The sequence below is a fragment of the Sapajus apella genome, unplaced genomic scaffold (genome assembly GCF_009761245.1).
Source record: "Sapajus apella isolate SASKATOON/1434 unplaced genomic scaffold, GSC_monkey_1.0 scaffold105, whole genome shotgun sequence".
In the NCBI taxonomy this organism is placed as follows: domain Eukaryota; kingdom Metazoa; phylum Chordata; class Mammalia; order Primates; family Cebidae; genus Sapajus; species Sapajus apella.
The window spans coordinates 471,695-495,376 of NW_022437045.1; the positions used below are offsets into that span (position 1 = coordinate 471,695).

Here is a 23,682-nt window from a genome sequence, read left to right on the forward strand (position 1 = left end):
TTCTTATATATAATGTTGTTTTATGGTTTTTTATTTATTTTTAAAGTTTAGATCACTGCAATACATTTGTACTATCAAAGATAGTTTCAAAAAAATGATTATTCACGATCCTACCCTACTGATAAGCCACCCGAAATTCAAGTGGCTCACATTCTACACTTGCCAAGAGCCAGGCACAGTCTTAGTATGTTTACATTGTTACAAATACTACAAGATGCAACTTAAGAGTCTCTAGAACACTGTCCCAGAGAGCTTTCTACAGTGATAAGAATGTTCTAGATCTGTTGTGCAACTTATGAGACAGCTACTGACAACAGATTGTGCTGCTGAGCACATACAATGTGGCCAGTGCCACTGCAAACGTTAACTAATTCTATTTCATTAATATTTTTTTAAGAGACAGGGTCTTTCTCCATCTCCCAGGTCGGAGTGCAGTGGCTCACTACAACCTTGAACTCCTGAGCTCAGGTGATCCTCCATCTCAGCCACCTAGGTAGCTGGGACTACAGGCACACACCACCATGCCTGCCTAATCTCTTAACTTTTTGTAGAGATGGGGTCTTGCTATGTTGCCCAAGCTGGTCTCAAACTCCTGGGCTCAAGTGATGCTCCTGCCTCAGCCTCCCAAAATCCTGGTTTACAGGCATGAGCTATGCCCAGCCTAAACCATGCCCAGCCTAATTTTATTTGATTGAGTGAGTGAGTGAGTGAGTGAGACAGACTATCGCTCTGTCACCCAGGCTGAAGTGCAGTCCTGTAATCTCAGGTCACTGCAACCTTCACCTCCCAGGTTCAAGAGATTCTCCTGAGTCAACCTCCCAAACAGCTGGGATTACATGTAGGTGCCTGCCACCACGCCCAGCTGATTTTTGTATTTTTAGTAGAGACAGGGTTTTACCATGTTGGCCAAGTTGGTCTTAAACTCCTGACCTGGGATCATCCGCCTGCCTCGGCCTCCCAAAGTGTGGGATGACAGGAGTGAGCCACCACGCCCAGCCTATTTTCAATTAATTTTAATTTAAATTGCCACATAAAGCTGATAGCTGCCATACTAAACAGAGCCATTCAGACTATACTTTTTTTTTTTTTTTTTTTTCCAAAAGCAATCACTACTAACATTTATTCTACAATCTGGTCTTTTTTAACTTCACATATTTTTTAAATAATTGTAATTACACTGTAAATACACATTGGTTACACCAACTTTTCAATTAATATTTTTAAGTTTGTGTACCTTTTTTTAATTGCATTTTAGGTTTTGGGGTACATGTGAAGAACATGCAAGATTGTTGCATAGGTACACACGTGGCAGTGTGATTTGCTGCCTTCCTCCCCTTCACCTATATCTGGCACAGACTATACTTTTAATGCTGACAAGGTTTTTTGTTGGAAAAAGGTTCTTGAGACACAGAAATGCATCCTGATTCTGAGTCTTCTCTTTAGGAAGGGGGAACTGTAATGAAAACTAACCAGGTACAAAGATCCCCGTTCACATTTTCATCAAAAGAAGAAACACACTTCAGTTCCATTCTGTTTCGTAACTGGTGGGACAGAGGGACGTGTGTAATAGTGTTTTCCATGGCAGGGGTGGGGGAGAGGGTTCCCGGTGGCCACCTCAGAGCCATGTCACCTAGGACCCCAAAAAGAAAAAAACAACTCTTGTTTCACCTGCTGGCTGGGAGTCTTATTACTGTGCAGCTTCTTCAGTGATTCTGTTTCACAGGTCTCTCTAACCAAATGGTATTCTCTTAGTGGGAAAGGAAGATCTTTCTTCATCAACTTCTCCAGTATCTTCATAGAATATCAAATGATTTCAGGCCAGGTGTGTTGGCCACGCCTATAAATCCTCACACTTTGGAAGGCCGAGGCGGATGGATCACTTGAGGTTATGAGTTCAAGACCAACCCTGCCAACGTGGTGAAACCCCATCTGTACTAAAAAATACAAAAATTACACGGGCGCGGCGGCGCAGGCCTGTAATACCAGCTACAAGGGAGGCTGAGGCATGAGAATCATTTGAACCTGGGAGGCAGAGGTTGCAGTGAACCAAGATCGCACCACTGCATTCTAGCCTGTGTGACAGAGCAAGATTCCATATCAAAAAAAAAAAAGAAAAGAAAAAGAAAAGAAAATCAAATGATGTGAACGGAAGCAAGCAATAAAATATTTCATTATAACAACACCTTCCACAATGTAAATTCAGACCACTTGTCCAACTCTGCTCATTCCAGTACCTCCTGAAAGGCAATACAGCATATATGAAAAGGCAATGGAGTCAGAACACCTGAGTGCAAACCACACCTTTACCACTTGCTAGATGTGTGCTTAACATGAGTACAGTAATAGAACCTACGTCCTAGAAATTGCACATAGAATTCTTAGCACAGTGCTTGGCACCTAGAAATTGTTTGAAACATTATTTTACATCACTAATTATTCAATACTTAATATTTCACTACAACAACAATTGATTTCCCTTTGAGGTTCCACACAGCATGAGTGAATCTGACCTATAGTCTGTAAAACTTGAGACAGGACACGTACTTGAGTTGATATTTAAAGAGTGGTTTCGTTATAAATATACTGTAGGAAATACATACCTCTGCAACATTAGCCATTTTAACATCAGAGAATAACCTATACACACAGAGAGAAAACGGTTTCAGAACCGCCAAGTTTTTTAGTATCCAATCCTGAATGACAGCTCTCAAACATAACCTTTCAGAGGGGATAAAGAGAAAATGTACAATAACACACTACTCCTGCTGACCATGCTTTAACCCAAGGTTTCTGCCACACAAGTGGCAGTAACTCCCCAAACGCAATGATCTCCATGAAGTTTTTCCAGATACTCAGGGATGTCTCCCCCAAGCCAACTGACTCACTACACGTCAACATGACAATCCAGTTTACCAAAGAGATCAAAGGCACCCAAAATATACTGGCAGTTAAATATATCACAAAATTAATCTTCTGGAAATATTTGTAAATAACCTTCCCCTCAGCCTACAAATCCAGTGAAATACTCTGTACCCTCCACAAGGTACAAGGCCAGCACAGGCCCTGAGTTCATCTGCCTCAGGGCTGACTCCTGGCGCCATCATTTTATGGCCTTGGCCAAAGCACATGCGCCCCTCTTTGCACGTTACCTCACAATCTGTAAAATGGGGAAGGCAAAGCCTGTCACCTAGGAGTGCTGTAAGGGAATGGGTGTCACCAGCATACTCTGAGCCCCACTGTATGCCAGACACGACCCCAGGCACAGGGCCACAAAGAGCCAGGCCTGCTCCCACCTTCCCCTGAGCAGCTCTAGACCCACCAGAGAGGAGGAAGGGTGGGTGGGCATGCAGCGGCCGGGCAGGGAGCACCCAGCACAGCGGCCGGCAGAGAAAGCAGCTTAGGAAACGCAGGCGCTCCACCCTCTTCCAGCAAAAGGAAAACAAACCAAACACCCTACTTCTCTTCCAGCTCTCCAGAGCCTTTTTCTCGCTTCCTATCCCTCCCTCGCGTCACCTACTGCAACCTGCCGCCTTCCCGACCACTCTTCTGAGGGTCACCAGTGACCAAATGAGCACGATGTCAGCCCCCAGGCTTACTGGGCATTCCTCAGGGCTCACTGCGGCTGTGTGTGTCTTCCTGCCAGGAACGGCCTTCCTGTGCTGCCCGTGGAACTCCCCTCAGCTTTTCTATCGCCTTTTCTGGCTCTCCTGGTGGCTCCTCTTCACTCATAAAGGTTGGTGCTTCGTAGAACGCCTCGGCACCTCTTTCCTCGCCAGGCACATGCTCCCCCGGGCAGTGTCATCGGCCTCACTCTCAGCTGGCACCTCAGGCTGCGGCCCTCGTCCCCTCCTCCACGGCACGCCCCTGTTTCCTTCTGCTCCAGCATCTCCATTGAGCTGTCTGGAACCCATCACCACCCAACATGTCAAAACCACAGCTTGGCACTGAGTACATGAGATGACTCAAAAGCAGGACACCTTCCAAAAACCCCACACTGTATGATTCCTTCCCATGGAGTCAGGTCAAGAACGCTGTGCTTGCACCTCCCTTCTGTCCAGCCTGGAGGAAATAAAGGTGGCACTGGGGCTGCCACCGGCCATTTCACCCGTGGACAATAGAAATGCTACATTTAACAACTGTCCTGTGGCACATTTAACAATTGTCAGAGGCTCAGGCTGGGCATCTCAAAGATTACAGAAATAGGTATGATAGTTCCTCTTCAAACTGGTTTTACTACATAGTCATCTACAGCCCCATTAAAAACAATTTTTGAAAATGTTCAATTATTTTAAATTCCCTTGTGCTGCTGTTCATCCCTATGATAAACGGCAGCACCCCCATGTGGATGGCTGGTCTGCTCTCTCTGGGATTCAATTTCACTGGAAGGTAAGCCTTATGAAAGCAGGGATGAGGTTTTGTCACTGTGGTATCCCCAGTGCCTAGAACACTCCGCCACCCGGTAGGCACTGAATAGACAGCAGCAGCTATTTGATGAATGAGGAAAGTACATACACAAAGGGGCATGGTATCTGGCAGCTGCTGGCAATCAACTCAGGCCTCTGACCCCCTCGCAACCCTGATTTCCCACTCTTCTTTCCCAGGGTCTTGGGGTACAGGAGGCATCCCTCTAAATGTCTCCTCTAACAGGTTGGCATCTGAGGCTCTCAAAGATCTCAAAGCGCATAAGGCTGGGCCTGTTCCTCACTGACCCCGCTCGCTCGGAGGCCCCGAGCTCTGGCTTCTGCTCCTACTCCCACCCCAGGGCTTAGCAGAGCCCACCATCTCACCACTTGTCTGCTTCCGCAAGTCCTGCATGCTAGCCTGGCCCACAGCTGCATGGCGAACTTCTCCACTCTATCCTTGTAATATGCAAAATGGATAACTATCCTCTATCCTGGAAAAGGAGGAAATGGCTTGATTCTTCTCCAACAGAGAAACTCATGAGCATTCTGACAGTTATTTTCTTAGGGCTTTCTCAGCTGCTTCAGAATGTTCTCATTATTGAAAATCTGACCACTAGACGAATGATACATTACTACTGAAATTCCCTGAAAGAAATAACACAAGTAGACAGGTGTTAGCTTTCTAGGCAAAAAAATACCTTTCATCATAAGGATCAGATTTCAATGTGGCTGCTAAGACACTGAAGATGCCCAGTCCTTCATAAGTTTAAAAAAACAAACAAAATTAAAGATCCAGTCTTAGAGACACACGGCAAAAGCCGAAAAATCAGGTTACAGATTTTGGTGTGGTTTTTTTTTTTTTTTTTTTTTTTTCCTTGTGGGCTCTTAAAAATAAACTGCCTACTCATTTACTTGAGATGGGTCAGGCACAATCAGCTTTAACTTGAAAAACTGGAAATCCATGATTACCCTAATAGTGATGTCTTACCATAAACAACAAAGCAAGATGAAATATCATAAAATAGAAACCAGAGACAGCAAAGACTTCATTTAATTCTAAGCTAAAAACAGAATTACAGGGGCATGCCATTTGGAAATCGTCTCAGCCTCAAATTAGAGAAAGCAGGTGAGGAGCCCACAAGCTGAAAACCCAGAACATAAGCAGGAGCAGAGCAGTGCCCAGCCTTCCCACAGCAAAGAAAACTGCTGCAGGACCCATTAAGTGAAATATAACTTACACCCCTTGTCTAAGACAAGGTTAGGAGCCAAGATGATTTATTTTTAAGCTGTGAGATGTGGTTTATAGAGAGGAATCGTTGGGGACATAAAGGTCCCCAAGACCCCCAAGAAGAGGGTCTCAGGACCCCTCCCATACCTGAGGAGGCCTGGGCAGCCTGGGGAGGGAGGGAAAGGCGGCATCCACTGAGTGCTTTCCACAACCTCCTAACACCACTGAATCTGGCTCCAAAATGACCGTGTGGCAACACAGACAGAAATAATCAGGCTGTATGTCATGAAATAACCTCGCTGAAGAACTGGAGGAGTTTTCTGCCTTACATCTGTTCTTTTAACTATGCATTACCGTCTTGATGATTTTTAGATATGCTAATTTTGGTGTTTGGTTGACAACTTTTAGCACCATAGTAGTTCAATCTGGGTACATAATGAATATTATGTTTTGTTGGTTTCTTACTCTAAAATTATCTCTTCCGGCTGCCTGGATTTCCCCTTCTCTCCCACCTTCCGGCCTCCCTTCCCTTATTCTCTCTTCACACTTCCTTGGACTCATGGATTTCTGGACTTGTAAACCCCAGCGATCCTGAGACACCGTCCAGTCTGTGCGCCAATTCTCTCCCATCCAACAAAAATGACCCAGCACCCACCACGTGCTGCCCTGCTCCCTCCCAGGCTCTGTAGCCTCCACCTCCTGAACCAGCCAGGCCAGGGGGAAGAGAATCCTGGCTTCCCTCTAAACATCTGCTGACTAGTGCTGACTAGGACATGGCTGCTGACTAGCTCACAGCCACCCCTGGTACTATGCAGTGACGCAGACGGTAGTGGGGAGCAATGACCCAGATGATGGTAGGGAGTTTCCCTGAAGAGCAAATGTAAATTAATGTCTGGTGATGTGATCAGAAAACTCCAATGCCACCCTCCAGCCCTTGTGGCCCAAATTCTTGCCTCTTCTTTGTCTGATAATGACTACAGAGCCAAAATACACTAAAAGCTCCTGAATTATAAAAGAATGTGGGCCAAATGCAGTAGGGCTCATACCTGTAATTCCAGCACTTTGGGGAGGCCAAAGCGGGTGAATCGCTTGAGCTCAGGAGTTCAAGACCAGCCTGGAAAATGGGGCAAAACCCCCGTCTCCACAAAAAAATCACAAAAACTAGCCAGGTGTGGTGGTGTGTGCTTATAACTCCAGCTACTCGGGAGGCTGAGGTGGGAGCATCACTTGAGCCCAGGAGAAGGAGGTTGCAGTGAACCAAAATCGCACTACTGCATTCCAGCTTGGGTGACAATGTGAAACTATGTCTGAAAAAGAAAAAAAAAAATGTGCCAAGCTCCATGGTTCATACGAATGACTACATCCAGAATCGCAGCACTTTGGGAGGTCAAGGCAGGAGGATAGCTTGAGCCCAAAGTCAGAGACCAGCCTGGGCAACATAGCAAGACCCACACCTCTACAATGAATTTAAAAATTAGCTGGGCATCGTATGATGTGCCTGTGGTCCCAGCTACTCGGGAGGCTGGGGTGCGAGGATCATTTGGGCCCAGGAGTTCAAGACTGCAGTGAGCTATGATCATGCCACAGCACCTAGGCTGAGCGACAGAGCAAGACTCTGTCTCCAAAATGAAAAAGAAAAAAAGGAAAAAGAAATGCAATTTTACGTCTTAGCAATAAAAAAAGAGTTGTTGTTGTTTTTTTTTAAATGTTACCACTAGCTCTTCAGCGACCCCTGAGAGGCAGAAACTGAGCTTGCAGACCACTCTGCAGCCTGATGGTAACTTAGAGTCCCTGGGGGCAGGGGCTACTTCCCTAGGTGATTCTGAAGCACAATTAGGTTTGAAAATCACTAGTTTCGTGGAAAGAATGTAGGCTTAGCATCAGACAAACCAAGGTATTGAACAAATTTCTGAATTCTACCAGTTTGCTTGTCTATAAAATAGGGATAATGATGATGCCTTTGCAAGGCTGTTGAAAGGACTGCAGATAACACATGCAATGTGCCTGGCACACACAGGAGGAGGAGTCCATTAATGATAGTTGTTATTGCTATTACTACTGTTTTTTTATTACAGCACTGTTATTTATGGCTCTTCTAAGTCTTTCTCTAAACCTACATTTCTTTATTTGAGAGGCAAGAATGAGAAGCAGCCTATCTGTAAGAGTTTTACCAACCACTCCTGACGTGAATGACAGGCTGATTTCATGTTTCCCCAAGTATCAGTCCTATGCAGGCCACCAAAAATCATGCGAGGCCAGGCCCAGTAGTTCAACGCCTATAATCCTAGCTCTTTGGGAAGCTGAGGCAGGAGAACCGCTTGAGGCCAGGAGTCCAAGACCAGCCTGGGCAACACAGTGAGACCCCACATCTACAAAAAATGTAAAAAGTAGCCAGGCATGGTGGCATGTGCCTGTAGTCCTAGATACTCACAAGGCTGAGCTAGGGGGAGGATTGCTTAAGCCTAGGAAGCCGGGCCATGACCGCACAGCTGCCCTCTAGCCTGGGCAACAGAGTAAGGCTCTGTCTCAAAGAAAAAATAAAAATGCTCAGCTGCTGACTCACGTCCACCTCGACGTTTCTGCTGCCTCCTCTGCTCTCCCTCACTGCAAGCACCAGGAGGACCACCCTGCACGTGGCCACTGTGACCTTAATGACACGCCTGCCTTTCTTCTCCAATCACAGAATTCCCTTTTGCCTTCTCAGGTGCCAGCCACGCCCCATGCGTCACCCCAGTATTAATCTGATAAGAGGGCTGTGCTGGCTGCTGCATCTTCCCAGGTATCCCTAAGATGCTGTCACCGCTGGATTAGCACTCCTCATGCCTGCCATGCGAACTGCAGTCCAGGAAAGCCCCCAGATTCTACAAGATTGTGATAAGATACTTTCCCCAATTTTTTTTTTATTGTCCTCATATGAAAAAGAAACAAGTCATCCTTAGGTCAAAGGATAATTCTGCTTCCCCCCATAGTCTGTCGTATCCATTAAGCACACTCCCTACACAGACATCCAAAGGACTAAACCTATTTTACATCCATGGAAAGAGCCAGGTATCCATGACAGCTCCCACAGCGCCTGTAACGAATGCTCTGACCCACGATATTTCATAAACTCTAATGTACACAGGAAAAGCTCAGCTTTGAAAGCCATACAAAAGCACTCGTAAATTTCAGACTGCCCTAAGCACCCCTCCTTTTGCTAAGACAGTAGCTGGAGGACCACTTCAAACCTATGATTCCTATAACGACAACTTTCCTTACGCATCTCGTCCTATCGGCCTACTCAAGCACCATGACTTTTTTTTTTTTTTTTTTTTTTTTTTTTTCAGATGGAGTCTCGCTCTGTCATCAGGCTGGAGTGCAGTGGTGCGATCTCGGCTCACTACAACTTCCGTCTCCCAGGTTCAAGCAATTCTCCTGCCTCAGCCTCCTGAGCAGCTGGGATAAAAGGCGCGTGCCACCACGCCCAGCTAATTTTTGTATTTTTAGTAGTGATGGGGTTTCACCATGTTGGCCAGGATGGTCTCGATCTCCTGACCTGATCCCTGCCTCAGCCTGTCAAAGTTCTGGGATTACAGGCATGAGCCACCGTGACCAGCCCCATGACTATCATTTACACTGAATTTTACACTAAATGCAATTATCTTTATTAACAAGGCAAAGATAAATGTTCTTCAAAACTAGTTTTGTCTAATAAGAATCCAAAAATGTGCTATTAATTGCTTTTATTCATCATACAAAGCTGAGTAAGAACTCTCGTATGAGTAAAGCTCTAAGTATCAATTCACTTCAAAATTCCAGATATAGGTCGTACATTCATCTCTCCAATTTTCTAATGACTGCTGGTTTTGAAAGACTCATCTGAATTGTCCACTGTGTTAAAAGTATTTAATTCTTAGCATTAAGAAATGAACAAAAATTCAAAGATTTCAAAAATTTGGAAAGGAAGAGAAAGAGGAGAGTCAAAACTAATTAGCAACGCCCATAACAACAGTGTCTTTTTATAAAAGGACATGGTTCCAGAATTCCTACACTTATCTCTCTATCTCCATCTGTCAGTTGCTGTTCGGATTCCACACATCAGCACACTTTGCACACACAGTGGGTATTTTCACCCTGGACCAGGCAGAAAGCTTGCCTGCCTATACACACTGCCTTCCTGTGTTGTCTGTCCACGTTCCATTTGAATCCAATTTCCTTGCATTACCTCTGCCCAGGTCAGGGATGAATGGCTGTCAAATTCCCAGTGGAATAAAAAGAAAAACCCTTTTCTTCCTGAGGCAGCAAGTTTCAATTCACAGAGCACATGGCTAATCTACATATGTGAAGGTCACGGCACTTCAGTCAAAGAGGTTAAGAATGGAACAGCTCACGTAAGGGGTTGTCTTAAACATCTTGGCATGATGCCCAACAAGTAAGACTGCTGAAAGGCAATAGATAGCTTCTGGCAACAGCAAGGGGAAAAATATTTTGATCATGTGACACCATACACATTACCTCGTTTATTTCATGTGTGAAACTTTGAGAGTCCCTGAAAAATACCACATATGCAAATCAAATCCAGATTTCAGCTTTACCAGTTTAGCCATGATAGTACACCTTCATCTTCATAAAACACATTTATATGGAATTTGTGGATGCACCATGAATAAAATTTCAACATATTGACAGCCAGTTGGCTCAAATATCTCAACAGCTGATTACAACTTCTTTGCATTAGTTTTTCTATGAAGCATGCAACTACTTAGACCGGGAAAGGATATTTAGACTAAAAAAGCATATTCTTTTAAGTTACTCAAATATAACTATCTTAAATAAAATTCATCTTCTCCATCTCTCTGCATTCTTCTCTCCTTTCTCACTAATAATATACCAAAATGGAAAATTACAGAAACTTAGTGCACAATAAAAGATCAAACACAAAACTGCTTTCTTTTCAATTTCCCTCTTTATTAACTAACTGTAGACTAAAACACAGTGCTTCTAAGTGCTTGTAGCTCTGATCAATATTAGAGTGGAGGAGGAAGGACAGAGTCCTGCCATATACAAGGGACATGGGTGAGAGAGAAGTCAGGACTGAATAGAGCATGTCTCTCCATCCTGTAAGCATGGTGCCTTCCTGAAATGCGTTCTGTATCAGCCAATTAAAGTTAAAGGGAGCTGGCACTAAAATGTGGGGAAAGGGATGATTTCCACGCCCAAGTATGACTGTAATTTTTAAAACTTTCCAACAGACAACAATAATAAATACTTGTTTAATATACGAAGAAAACAAAGTAGAAACAAAAGATCCATTTTACCGATTTGGAAATCGTCTGCCAGCCACCCATTTCCTTCAACTCAAAATTCAGATTGCATATGAGGCCAGATTTACTCAGTCCATATTTCTAATTGAATGGAATATTAAGTAAAATTTAAGTACCTCACAAACTATCTTAATTACCACAATTTACTCCGTAATCTAAGAACATCCCTCTATCCTAAACAATTAACACAACTTTTTTAACCATTTACAAACATTTTCTGGGTATCTACTTCTGTGGTACAGTGGCCCTACACCAACGTCACTAAATGTTTATTGATGGTAGGAAAATTAAATTCTTCAATTATAAATCTTCTGAATTTATTTTTCCTCACCAGTTAAATATATCACCATCTAAAAAACACAAAAACTACAGCAAACATTTTAGAATTGCTTAATAAGTTACTTTTCCTAAATACTGGACAAGGTAAAAACGTATCAGGAAATTTGAAAAGTGCCATGGTACGGATTAGAAACAAGCTTCAAATATAAACCTATTTGCTCTGAAAGACAGATAGGCTGCTATGTAACTTGTTAAATTAACTAATAGAGAATCACCTCTAACTCATTTTAATTCCTTATTCATGAGAAAATACAATCCTGTTACTCTATTAAAATGTCCTTTTCATTGCCAAGCAGCATACAGGTATCTTATAAAGTTCAGTCCTCACGAAAATTCCATGAGTTAACTATCCTTTCCCATTCTTTGACAAATGAGGAAACCACACAGCATAGAGAAGCGAAGTGACTTGCCTGAGGTCACACAGCTAGTAAATGTCTAATCTTCCAGTGCTCTCTAACCTGCTGGCTTTTGGCTCTAGCCCTTGCTCCAAGCCCCACACCTCTTTACCTTCACTGTCTCTCATCAACCAAGTCTTACCTCAGACCTCCCTTGCTGTAGGAGCCTTCCTGCCCCAACTCCACCCCAACCTAATCTACATAAAGTGACCCTCTAACATGAACACTTTCCTCACAAAATCCTTTATACCGTACTGTGGAGCATATTTACTTGTCCTTGTCCTTAATTACCGCACTGTCCACTTGTTGAGGTCACCAAAGGATCCCATCACCATAGCATGGTGCCCGGCACACGGTGGTCTCTTCACAAGCATGTGCCTTCTGCCCACATTATTGTATTGCTGTGATGACACAAATCTGTAGTTCCAAAGTCCTGACGTAGAACATTCAACACAGTGAAATAAATGAACTGAGTATTAAATCTTTCATGTTACTGATGTGAAGACTTTTCTTTAGCACAAAAATCACCATATGAATGACACCCAAACAAAATCCAAATTAGCACATTCTCATCAATGTCACAGTATCAAGGAACAATCTCCAAGTACATTGGCTGTGCAAATAAAATAGTAAATACTGACCAAATGGATTTCCTTGCAACTGATACTGGAAATGAGTAATACATTCATCAGGAAAGTTTCCATTTGGATACTGAAATCAACTACTCCATAAATATTTCTTAGATGGTGTACTTTGAGGTACAGATATAGTCTTTTTGCATAAGAACTACAGAAGAATACTGTAGCCATTCACTTTAATTTCCACTTTGTAAAACACCAGGAGTCTATGATAATTCACCAGGGAAAACTAAAGATCATATGTCATCTTTACTGAGTATCTTAAGCACCAAGTGGTGCTCAGTATGTATTTGTTCATAACAATTAGATTTTATCCTGGATAGCTTTATAAATCTCAGCATCAAAAAAAAAAAAAAAAAACTGTTCTTTATATATTTGAGGGAGGCCCCTGGTATTCTCAAACTTGACATTCCTGTTTTGACTAGTTAAGAGCAGCACTAACCCTCCATGTGTAGTAAATTATAATTTTGCTAAGGACCAAGTCTAAATGATATATTCAGTGAAGTTGAAGCACACACAGAAGCAAGTTACTTCGCTAATGAGAGACCAAAGTCTAGCACCCAAAAGCTCCAAGAAGCCTGCCTACTTTTAAATTTTTACAACTTCGTTTCTCTGCAAAAAGTAATTCTCCTAAAAAAACCAGTCACTTTTTGCAGATCATCCAAGTGGAAAGATTTAGGAAGTATAAGACAGGAATGGCTGTTGGCCAGAGAAGAGATTACTAATTAATATTAGGGATGGGATACTGAATGGCATAGCAGCTTGGGTCCAATGGCATCAGCCATAGGCTCCATGGGTAAACCAAAACCAGTTTCTATAACTGCTGAGCAAGAGTCCCAATCAGTACAAAACCACATTCTGTAAGGGAAACTACAGCGGAATGCAAAAATCTATGTATTTGTACAGGCCTCAGTTTATATTCACAGAATATGTCTGGGATCTAGCATGGTTTAATAAGCTGTTCAGCGGTGCATGGCTGATTAGGCACTATTTGTTTAAAAATTCAAAGCAGCACAGAATTTTGGAGCTGGGAGGGGCTGAGCATCACCTAACTGATGGCAGTAAAAGCTTGTCCTAAGTCAGCCACACCCCGAAGTGTGGCAGGACCAGGCAGAAAACGAGAAAGCAAGCCCCACATGGGAAGGCAGGCAGGTAGGCAGAGAAGAGAGGTGCCACACACAATGCCACAGATTCACAACAATGACCTCAGGGAAGGTTTTCAACAACACTGCTTGGCAGCCAACATTCCAGGTAAGGAAACTGACTCCCTGCCGGAGCGCAGAAAAAATGGGTGCTGAGGCCTCCAAATGAGCTAAGGTCTGACCAACTCCAAGCCCAAGACCTTACCATGACTTCAGGATGCCTCGTCATAGAGGCTTATTCTCTCACAAATCCTCAAAATGACCAAAATCAACTAACATACAACAAATATGCCAGTCCCCTCAGAATCATGCCTGCCTCTTTAGAAAGATACTTGCTCAGCAGTAGCAATGTTCTGCGTTCCTATTTCCAAGGTCATTTATAATTCATCGGGTAAAGTGAATTTATTATAAAATATATCCGTGGTAACAGAAAATTTAAAGGGCATTAAAATGGGTGTGTAGCTTGATATCTGGCCACTGAATCTTAAAAGGTGGTTCTCAAGATTTCACAAATTAGATGCCAGCTTCTAAATGAATTTTAGAATTAACAATCATTTCAATATAAGGCTATGAAATATGGTGAGTGGTTTAACTTCTCAGATGCACATCACAAAAAGAAACAGTAGATACTAAGAATTCTGGAACTGCCTCCACTAATCATCAATGCCTCGCTTTCTGAAAGGTTTATTTCAGGACCCAGAAGCAGTTGCTGAATTTACTCCTCAGCCAGCATACATTATCTAAACAGTTACCAAAAATACCCCAGCAATCCAAGTATCTTCCTAAATCTGAACAGACTGTTTTAACTTTTTTTCCAAGAATCTATGTAATGTAGAAAACTGAGAAAAAGAAAAAGGACCATTCCATATAAATTTGAAAGCGATTATATTTTCCTTCTTTTAGTTATTATTCTCTGTAGTGGATCTATATTTTGCTCTGGCACAAAGCCAGTAATTGATTGGTAGAAATGGAAAAGAGTCACTAGATCACATCAACTGTATCACAACAACCTACAATTACTTGTTTTCCCAAAATCTACTCCTCCACCCAAAAAAACAAAAAAAGAAAAAAAAAAAAACAGGCCAACAGACTGCTGACCCACATGGTTGGTATCCGCACTTTGTTTAAAGGAACCAGTTCTAAGTCAATGATGTCAACAATACCACAATCCAGGTATGAGCAAGCAAGCGTGAGCAGTCTCTGCATGATCCACACACCAACAGCAGTGATGCCCAGACCCCAGCTATGGTCTGTCTCTGGCACAGGGCTGATTAAGAAAGTGGGAGCTCAATAAATATTTGCCAATTGATTGTCTGGAGTAGGTATTTATCTAACATACACCTCACAGCATACACAAATGCTAAATGTTTACACCTTAAAGAAATAATTGTTGCTTCCCAGTACAAGCTCTTAAGTAGCAGTTCATTTTCTCTCCGTGGAATCTGGTGTTAAAAGTATATAACTGATCTTACCTAGATGGGTCTACATACCAGCATCTGCAGCAGTTCCAATGCAATTCTAACACTACACCAACCAAAGACCCTGTTCAGGACACTAAGGAAACATTCCTTCACGGCTGCCTTTAAAATGTAATTCCAAAAGGTCAATCATCTTAATTTAGTAATTTTTCCACATACAAAGAATTTCTGAAGTTCTGGAGAGGACTAAAAAGTAAAAGCATGAGGGGGAGGCACTCATTTGGAGGCAGAGAACTCCATGGAAAAGGACACAGCACCACCTAGACTCTGGGTTGGCAGGGGTGAGATGCCCAAAAACTTCAAACACAGAAAAGAATAGAAAAAAGTATCGCTATAAGTGATTTTCACTAATAGTGGAAACATAAAATCAATAATTTTTAAGAGACTACAAATGCAAAAGGTGAGAAAAGAAAGGAAAGCGAAGTGAGGATGGTGAGGGTGGTGACAGTTCGTTTCCACACTCTGTTATCTAACCAAGGCCCAGGTTTCTCTCAACAAAATACCCTATGCCTTTACACTTTAGCGAGGTTCCAAAAAGCTGCTTTTAAAACTTTTAGTAACATGACTGGCAATGAAACTACTAACCTTCATAATACACATCACCAAAGAGACCAGCTCTATGAGGATTACCCCAAAGTTAAGAATTGAGAGGCAGTAATGTACCAATAAAAAACAAAAACAGACAAAAGATACCATTAGCATCCTCATGGAGTATCTGTGGAAGAATTTACTCACAAACTATGAAGTGATAAGATTAATGGTTATAAAAAACAAGATTTTTTACTTACAATACACATTAGTAGCTAACAATTTTAAAGGAAAGAGAAAAATATTTTATTTCAGCTTGAGAAGAAGGAAAAGTTCTCGGGATAGATGATGGTGACATCCACACAACAATGACAATGTATTTAATGCCACTGGAATGTATGCCTAAAAATGGTTCAAATGGTAAACTGTATGTTATGTATGTATAGCTTACCTCTATTTTAAAAAATACATACATTTAATTTTTTAGCATCCCATTACCCCAAAAAAAAAAAAAAAAAAAAAAGTGGCATTATGGTCTAGGATTTCTTCCGGATTTTATCAAATATGGCTTCCCTTCCCGAGTCACCTGATAAGGAATGGCTTCTTGTCTAGTTCTCCAGCTCATCATTCATCAAGGCCCCAGCAAGACACTGAGAAGTATACCTTACAGAACATGGTCAACAGAGGGTGAATCTCTTTCAGATTCTGCTGCCACTTACCCGATTTTAATAATGGAAATAAGAGTAGCTATTCGTAAACCAGATATGCTTAAGACTTTAGGGCTTTAGTCTGGTGCCTGGTAATAAATATCATCCAAAAGATGAGTTAATTTCATCATTAGTTCATCTGTCAAACTCAGTAGCCTTCTAATATTCTTGGCACTGATCCATACAGACGTAGGTTTGAAAACTGCCTACTGGATCCTATTCAAATAACTAAATCTGGCCGGGCGCGATGGTACACATCTGTAATCCCAGCACTTTGGGAGGCCGAGGTGGGTGGATCACTGGAGCTCAGGAGTTTGAGATCAGCCTGGGATGGCGAAATCCTGTCTCTACAAAAAATACAAAAGTTAGACAGTTATGGTGGCGTGCACCTGTAGTCCCAGCTACTTGCAGGGCTGAGGCAGGAGAATCACTTGAACCTGGGAGGTCAAAGCTACAGTGAGCCAAGATCGTGCCACTGCACTCCAGCCTGGGTGACAACGTGAGACCCTGTCTCAGAAAGAAAAACAAATAACTAAATGTAAGAAAATAATTTTCTTAGAATTACTCCAAGTCAAAGACATTGAAAATAGAACATGTTTAGTGAAAACTTACTGTGGAAACTCACATTCTAATGTAATAAAATTCACTCACTCAAAGTGAATTGTTAATTAAAACTATACAGTATATGTATATCAATCATTCCCTTCACTCAGATGTCGGTATAAGGAAAAATAAATGAATACTTAGGACACTCAGGTAATGACTGACACCTAAGTCATTTTATCTTCATCAAATTTCCTGAAAAAAGAGTCGTTAAAATACACCAAGTTTTTAAATCAGAATTAATTCACTCAATTACCCAACTAACTAAAAGTGCCATTGAGTCTCACTCAAATAGCCTCCAAGCTGGAGAAAAGATATTGTGTAATAGTTCTACATCTATGATACATAAATATATTCTTGGGAGAGGAACAGTTTTGCCTGCTGCCTCTCCCTGACACCACAGGGAACAGGGCTTGGGATTCCTCAGCCTCAAGCAAGCACACACAGCAAGTGTGCTGCACTACTTTACATATCCACAGAGAACCTGCAAAAACCTCCCTCCCATTCAGTAGCAGACACCTCCAAAAAGGCAGGCAACCAAAACCACCCAATCACAGAAAGGCCTAAGAGGTGGATACAGCCCCTTGAGAAATGACAGCAGTGTAAAATGTCATAAAAATTTTATAACACCCAACTTGAAAACCTAAATATTGCAAAAAAAATTTAATGGAATTGAGTTTTATTAATATTCGTGTTCAGCCTCCATACATCTGTTGTTTTATGCAACACACCACAGTTCTATCAAACATAAATATCAATCTCAAATTTACAAATGTACACTACCCCAAAATGAAAGTGACACGAGTGAAATATTAGTCCCTTTCCACCCACATGGACGAAAGCACACAGCCGCATGAGCTGAGTAGTGTCAGTCTAGTGCAGAGCTGGGAGAAAAGCCTCCAGACTGAGGACACCGGCAAAAAGCTAATACAGAGTCCTGTGCCAGTACATCTAAAATTTACAGCCTCAGTCAGTCTCCAAACTGAGTAGAACATTTCATGGAACCCTAACAAATGTTCATCAAACCACTCATCTTCTAGGAAAGGGTAGGGTTAAATCAATGAAATGATCTTTTTGGTTTGCCTGTGATATTGGAATTTCTCTTAGGAAAATAAGGTTCCCATTACATCAGAAGTCACCTTTTTAGATAGAAACACCCCGCCAGAAATCATAAAGAAATAAAGTCTATTAATAAGAACTAGAACTGAAAACTCAATCGTATTCTATTACACCTATTCTCTTTAAAAGGTATCTGTGTCTAATAAAATGATCAAGTGAGTTTATATTAAGTCTTCCTCTACATTGTGTTACATTTTTTAAACCAGCTCTCAAACCATAATTAATTTTAATATCAGAATAAAAATGTTATTTTCTTCAGTTTCAGTAAAGGAAAATGACATTGAGAGAAGTTAAGTATATTAGTGAAAGTGTCCAAGTGTGATCTGCATTATTTCCACATCCATAACACACTTCTGATACACTATGACATTGAGAAAAATGGAACAAGTATAAAAAGCCTTGCCAGAAATTCATGACTAAATATAGATAAGCAAAGCCAAAGCAAAGAGGGGTTAAGGTTCCTCATCATAGACTCAAGGTAAGGGTATGCCAGTCCCTAGCATATACTTACTGATTTAGTATTAATTTAAACACAGACCTAAGAGATAGCTGTCTTAAATAGTGGCTACCACTAAAAAAAAAAAAAAAAAATTTGTCAAAAGTATACACCACAAAAATCAGGACTCCAATGAAAACAATTTTAAGCAATGCATAATTTCATCCCAGATGATTTAGAAAACAAAACTGCAGACATTTGTTATATTTTCTTTTTCTGTTTTTTAAATGATAGGCCTTTTACTATGAGCCACAGATACTAAGCCCACCTTTTCTAACTATACACAGCCATCCATACTTTGACAAATACATAAATTTGGGCCACAAAAATTTTTTTTACAAGATTTAAAATATCAGACAATCTAAGATTTCATCAGGAGTGATTTTATCAAATAATGTATCTCACATACATTTTAAGGTAATCAGAAACCAGTTTGTAGTTTCCTGCTTCGCAAGCTAGCTAATCACTTTTCTTCTCATGGTAAATAGACTCTGTTTTTAATTACATTGTACTATGTTTTATAAAACTAAAAGTTAAAACAGCATTTATGGAATTCAGTAGAAATGTGGACATCATAAAATCTATGTGCCTGAGTAGACCTCAATATTCCTTTTCAGCCTGCTTCATCTCACAAAAATCTAGTAAGAAACTGATTTGTCAAACAGCTTATTTCACTTTTTAAAAAGACCCTTCTCCTACAATATATACATGCATTTTGTCCCAATTATGAAAACATTTGACACCCAGTAGAAACTATTTCCTGAAATCAAAAATGAAACTAAAAATGTATTAAAAGCCAAAATATTTCATCATTTAACGACATGATTCAATAGTATTTTATGACCTACAGTCAGGCAATAATTTAATATTTTAGACAAATGACTGTTTGTTAGTATAATTACAATAAATACTAAATAATATTAGCCTTCCAAAAAGAAAAGAAGAAAAGTAGTGTAAGAAAGACACATTCCACATGTTACACGGTAAGGTACTTAAAAGAAATTCCTGAATCTAGGTCGTCTGTCCATCATATTTCTCCCCACCTCAAGAAAAAAAAAAAAAAAAGCTATTCTCAAAGGTTATAGGACATAATGGATTCATTCTCATCCCAAGAAAACAAAATACTGAAAATGATTGGTACCACTAAGGAGAAAATACTCTAAAGTAACATGGTCCTACATCTGCCTCTAACTTCATTCGTTTCTAGTTTACGAAGACGTGAATTTTAAACTGCTCCTTTAAAAGCAGGCCGACAAAGCAAACCTTTTTAAAATTAATTATGTGGGTTTATTTCCATAATTCTTCTCTATAATGTTAAAATCAAAAACAGAAGTTGAAATCACAAGTTTTCTATCAAGAATAGAAAAATATATTATCCTTAAAAGCCAAACTCTAATAACTAAAGATCTGAAAGCAGAGGACAGCAGTGTTCAGCCTAAGATTCACAAGATGGTTTGTTAAATTCAGCCCTTCCTTCACCCTGACAAGTCTTTCCTCTAAGGTATGACTATTGTTAAAATACCTCTCCCTAAAATAAATGAGTTACATAAAAATATATATACAACCACTGTTGTTCCCCTCTAACAGATTAGAATTTTTAAAACTTTCATAGCATTAACATGAAAGAAAAATTATTTGGAAAAACACACCCAGCACAACTTGCTTAGAATATAGTTTCCCTAATTCATTGTGTAAGCAGTTCAAACAAGGCTCAAATTACCTAATCTAAGAAAACAAGAGAAAAAAAAGATTCTTAGGGCATTTCTGTATTCTCCAAATCAAAAGCAGGTATGAAATGATTCTTAGCATTTCACAGGAATATCTGATTTTTCCCTTTTTAATTATTATCCGCAAAAATATTTATGTGGTTTTCTCATTTCGTTTTTAAACATGTCAATTCTAATCAAAACTCCTCATCCACAAACATCTTAAACCGTTAGAACTGATACATCACGAAAAAAAACAAAAACAAAAACAAAACAGAAGCTTAAATCTTGTTTCCAAGGAGAATTACACATCACCAAAATATACGGTTACCTATCAAAATCTTGAAATTAAAAAAATTTAAATGTTAAATTAAGCTGCGTGTGCTAAGAGAATTCAATTTTTTCCACAGCAGAATTCGTAAAGGGAAGACTTTTATAAAGGCTTTACAAATCCAAAACTTGGTAAAATTGGTGATTTACTTATTTTTCAATGGCCTTATCCCCAGCTTCCTATTAAAGTACATGATAGATGTAATGTACATATTGTAAGACTGTCATCAAAAATCTGAATTTTGTAAATGCCCAATACTGGACACCAGCGAACTGTTTTTCTGTATTTGATCCCTATATTAATAACTACGATTCACAATAGTTTAAGCTTTAAATATTGAACCTTACATCTGCTTGTAATAGAGCTCAGTTATTATTTGTGGCAAGAATTTTTGTGACTGTACTGCTCAGCACTTCTATTTACATCAGCAGTGCTAAATGCCCAATGGTGAGAGGGGAGCCAATCAGATGGCAGATTAGATGTCAACTCAGAGGCAGCTGTCTGGAGACTATTACAGCCAGTTTACCTCCACAATTCAAATTCCAAACCTTGCAAAGGAGATCAAGTCAGTCTTTAGGCTCAGCCTACTAGCAAGAAACAGCAAGAGTGCAGGACACTTCCTAACAGCGCTGTAGGACTCGGGTGACAACAAAATAAAGAAAATCCAAATAAATACGATCCCAAAAGATCCATTTTCACTGATCTGCTATCTGACTGGACTTGCTGAATAAAATACATGCCTAATCCATAACCAAAATAAGTTCAATTGATCCGGAACGTGCTCCTTTCACACAGCCTCCCTGGTGAAGGTGACTCCCTGCAAGCAGCCCGTAAGCCCAATAATGGATTTCCCTAGCTACTCTAAGGAACGAATCGATGTATTTTAGAATATTGCACCAAGTCGTTGTAAATTTTGGTATTATTCCTGCCAGCAAACGTTCGAGCTCGAAGCCCGCACCAAGTGTCTCTGAAAAGCTCTCCCTAAGTAGGAAAAACCCACTCGCTTGTCACAAAGCTAACCTATTTTCCCTGCCTGGACCTCGGAAGCCAGGAGGGAACGAGCTGTGGCCCAAGGTGAGAGAAAGTTCCTCCTTCTTTCCCCCGTTAAAGCACACTGTGGGCGCTCCCAGAGCCGATCAGGTGGCTCTTCGCCCCGGCTGTCCGGGCCGGGAGAGCCTGTTTGTTACAAAAGCACCCGAACGGTCCCTGCCGCCCCAAACGGCGTCCGCGCGGGTGGCGCCTCGGAATCTCGCCTCGCGTTCCCGGGCCTGGGGGAGGGGTGGGGGCGCCGGTGCGGGCCGGCGGGGTCGAAGCCACCCGGGCCGGCCCGGCCCGGCCCGGCGAAGCCCTCCTAGGCCTGGACAGCTCGCCGGCCCCGGGGGCGCCCCGACCGCGGTGGGAGGCGGCCGCCCGTCAAGATGGCTTTGGGCGCCGCGCCCCCGCCGCCCCCGCGGGAAGACGGGGAAAAGTACGCGGCAAAGAAAGAAACTCAGGCTCGCGGCGCGGCGAGGCCGCCGGGCGGAAGCAGGCCCGGCCGGCGCGGGGGTTACCTGGGATCTGCCCATGGTCGGTCCGGGGGTGCCGGGACTCATCGCCGGGTGACTCCTTTGTTGCGCGGCCGCCCAGGCCGGGCTGGCAGCGGCGTACTGGGCGCCCATGTCCTTGCCCAAGCCCATGCCCGCGGCCGCCTGCTGGCCGCCCGCCGCCGCCCCCGCCGCCGCCTGGGACTGGGGCTGCGACGGCGGCGGCGGCGGCGCGCTGGGGCTGCTGTACTCGGGGTAGCTGCCGCCGTAGCTCCGCATCATGGGGCTGGGCGAGGTGAGCAGCTGGTTGAGGGTCGGGGTGGCCCCCGACGGGTGCTGGTTCTGCCCGGCGAAGCGCTGGAAGCCCCCCGCCGCCGTGCCGGCGGCCGCCTTGCTGAGGCTCGCGGCCCCGCCGCCCCCGGGGCCCATCATCATGCCGCCGCCCTGCTGCCGGGGGGAGCTCAGTACCCCGTACCCCGCGGACGAGCCCCCATAGCCGCCGCCGCCGCCGCCTCCTGCTGCTGCTGCCGCCGCCGCGGCCGCCGCCGCCACAGCTCCCGCTCCTGCTCCTCCTGCTCCTGCTCCTGCTCCTCCTCCTCCTCCTCCTCCTCCGCTGCCTCCTCCTCCTCCTCCTCCGCCGCCGCCGCCGCCCGCGCCGGGCCGGCTGTAGCCCGGATAATGGTTGCACTGGCTGTTGGGGTACCCTTCGTGGGAGTTCTGCAGGGGGTCCATGCTGCCGGTGGCCCCGGCGGCGGCGGAGGCGGAGTGCATCATCCCCATCCCGGGGCTTTGTTGTCCGCCATGTTGATCAAAGCAAGGCCCAGCGCGGCCGCCGGGGCCGCCGCTCGCAGGGGCAGCGCTGCCATAGTAATTATTAAACTCCGGGACGGCCGCCGGGCCGCCGCCGCCGCCGCCGCCGCCGCCCCCGGGCACGGCGACCGGCGGCTGCTGCGCGCCCAGGGCGCCCACGCCCGGGTGCTCGTAGCGGCCGCCCGCCGGCTCCCCCATCTTGGGCGGCGCGTCGTCCTCGTCGCCCGGCTTGCTCAGCAGCGGCGGGCCCGGGGGGTCGGCCTGGCCGCCCGCGGCACTGTCCTTGGCGCCTCCATGTTGCGGCTGCTCCATGTCGGGGCCGGGCTGAGGCGCGCCGCCGCCCGCGCCTCCCAGGCTGTTGTTGTTGGAAATGGGATGTTGCTGCTGCTGCTGCTGCTGTTGCTGCTGCTGCTGCTGCTGCTGGAACTGGTTTAGCTGCTGCTGTAGTGCGTGGTGGTGGTGGAGGTGGTGGGCATGGTGGTGGTGGTGGTGGGCATGGTGGTGGTGGTGGTGCTGCTGGTGGGGCGGCGCGGCGGGGGCTTCGCCAACGGTTTTCAGTTTGTGGTTGGGGAGCAGCCCCGTCTCCATGGCCGAGCCCGGGCCCGACGAGGAGGAAGAGGACGCCGCCGCCGCCGCCGCGGAGGAGGAGGACAGCGCGGTGGCGCTTCCACCCTCCTTGAGAGCTGCCTCGGAGCCGCCGCTCTTGGCGCTGTGGGTGCCGGCGGCGGCGGCCGCGGCGCCCGCGTTATGGGCCATGTTGAGTTCGTGACGGGGGAGCAGGGGGTGGTGGTGCACACTATTCAGGCCGCCGCCGCCGTCGCCGCCGCCCCCCAGCATGGGTCCCGGTGCTGCCGCCGCCGCCGCGCCGCGCGCCCCCGCCTCCAGGTCCCGGGCCCCGGGCGCCGGCCGCGGCCCGGGGGGCGCCCGCCGCTC

General features: G+C 43.9%; 1 protein-coding gene across 5 annotated transcripts in view; it reads right to left on the minus strand.

Moving 5' to 3' along the window:
• The window catches only part of ARID1B (AT-rich interaction domain 1B), a 436,956-nt gene extending 413,323 nt beyond the window's left edge, over positions 1-23,633 (minus strand). For 4 of the 5 annotated variants that reach the window (XM_032258730.1, XM_032258727.1, XM_032258728.1 and 1 more), the window contains exon 1: positions 21,967-23,633. In XM_032258730.1, coding sequence (XP_032114621.1) covers positions 21,967-23,586 — 1,620 coding nt within the window. In that variant the 5' untranslated portion in view covers positions 23,587-23,633. The remainder of the gene's footprint in view (positions 1-21,966) is intronic. The other variant, XM_032258729.1, reaches the window with a different exon arrangement.
• Positions 23,634-23,682: the final 49 nt, after the last annotated feature.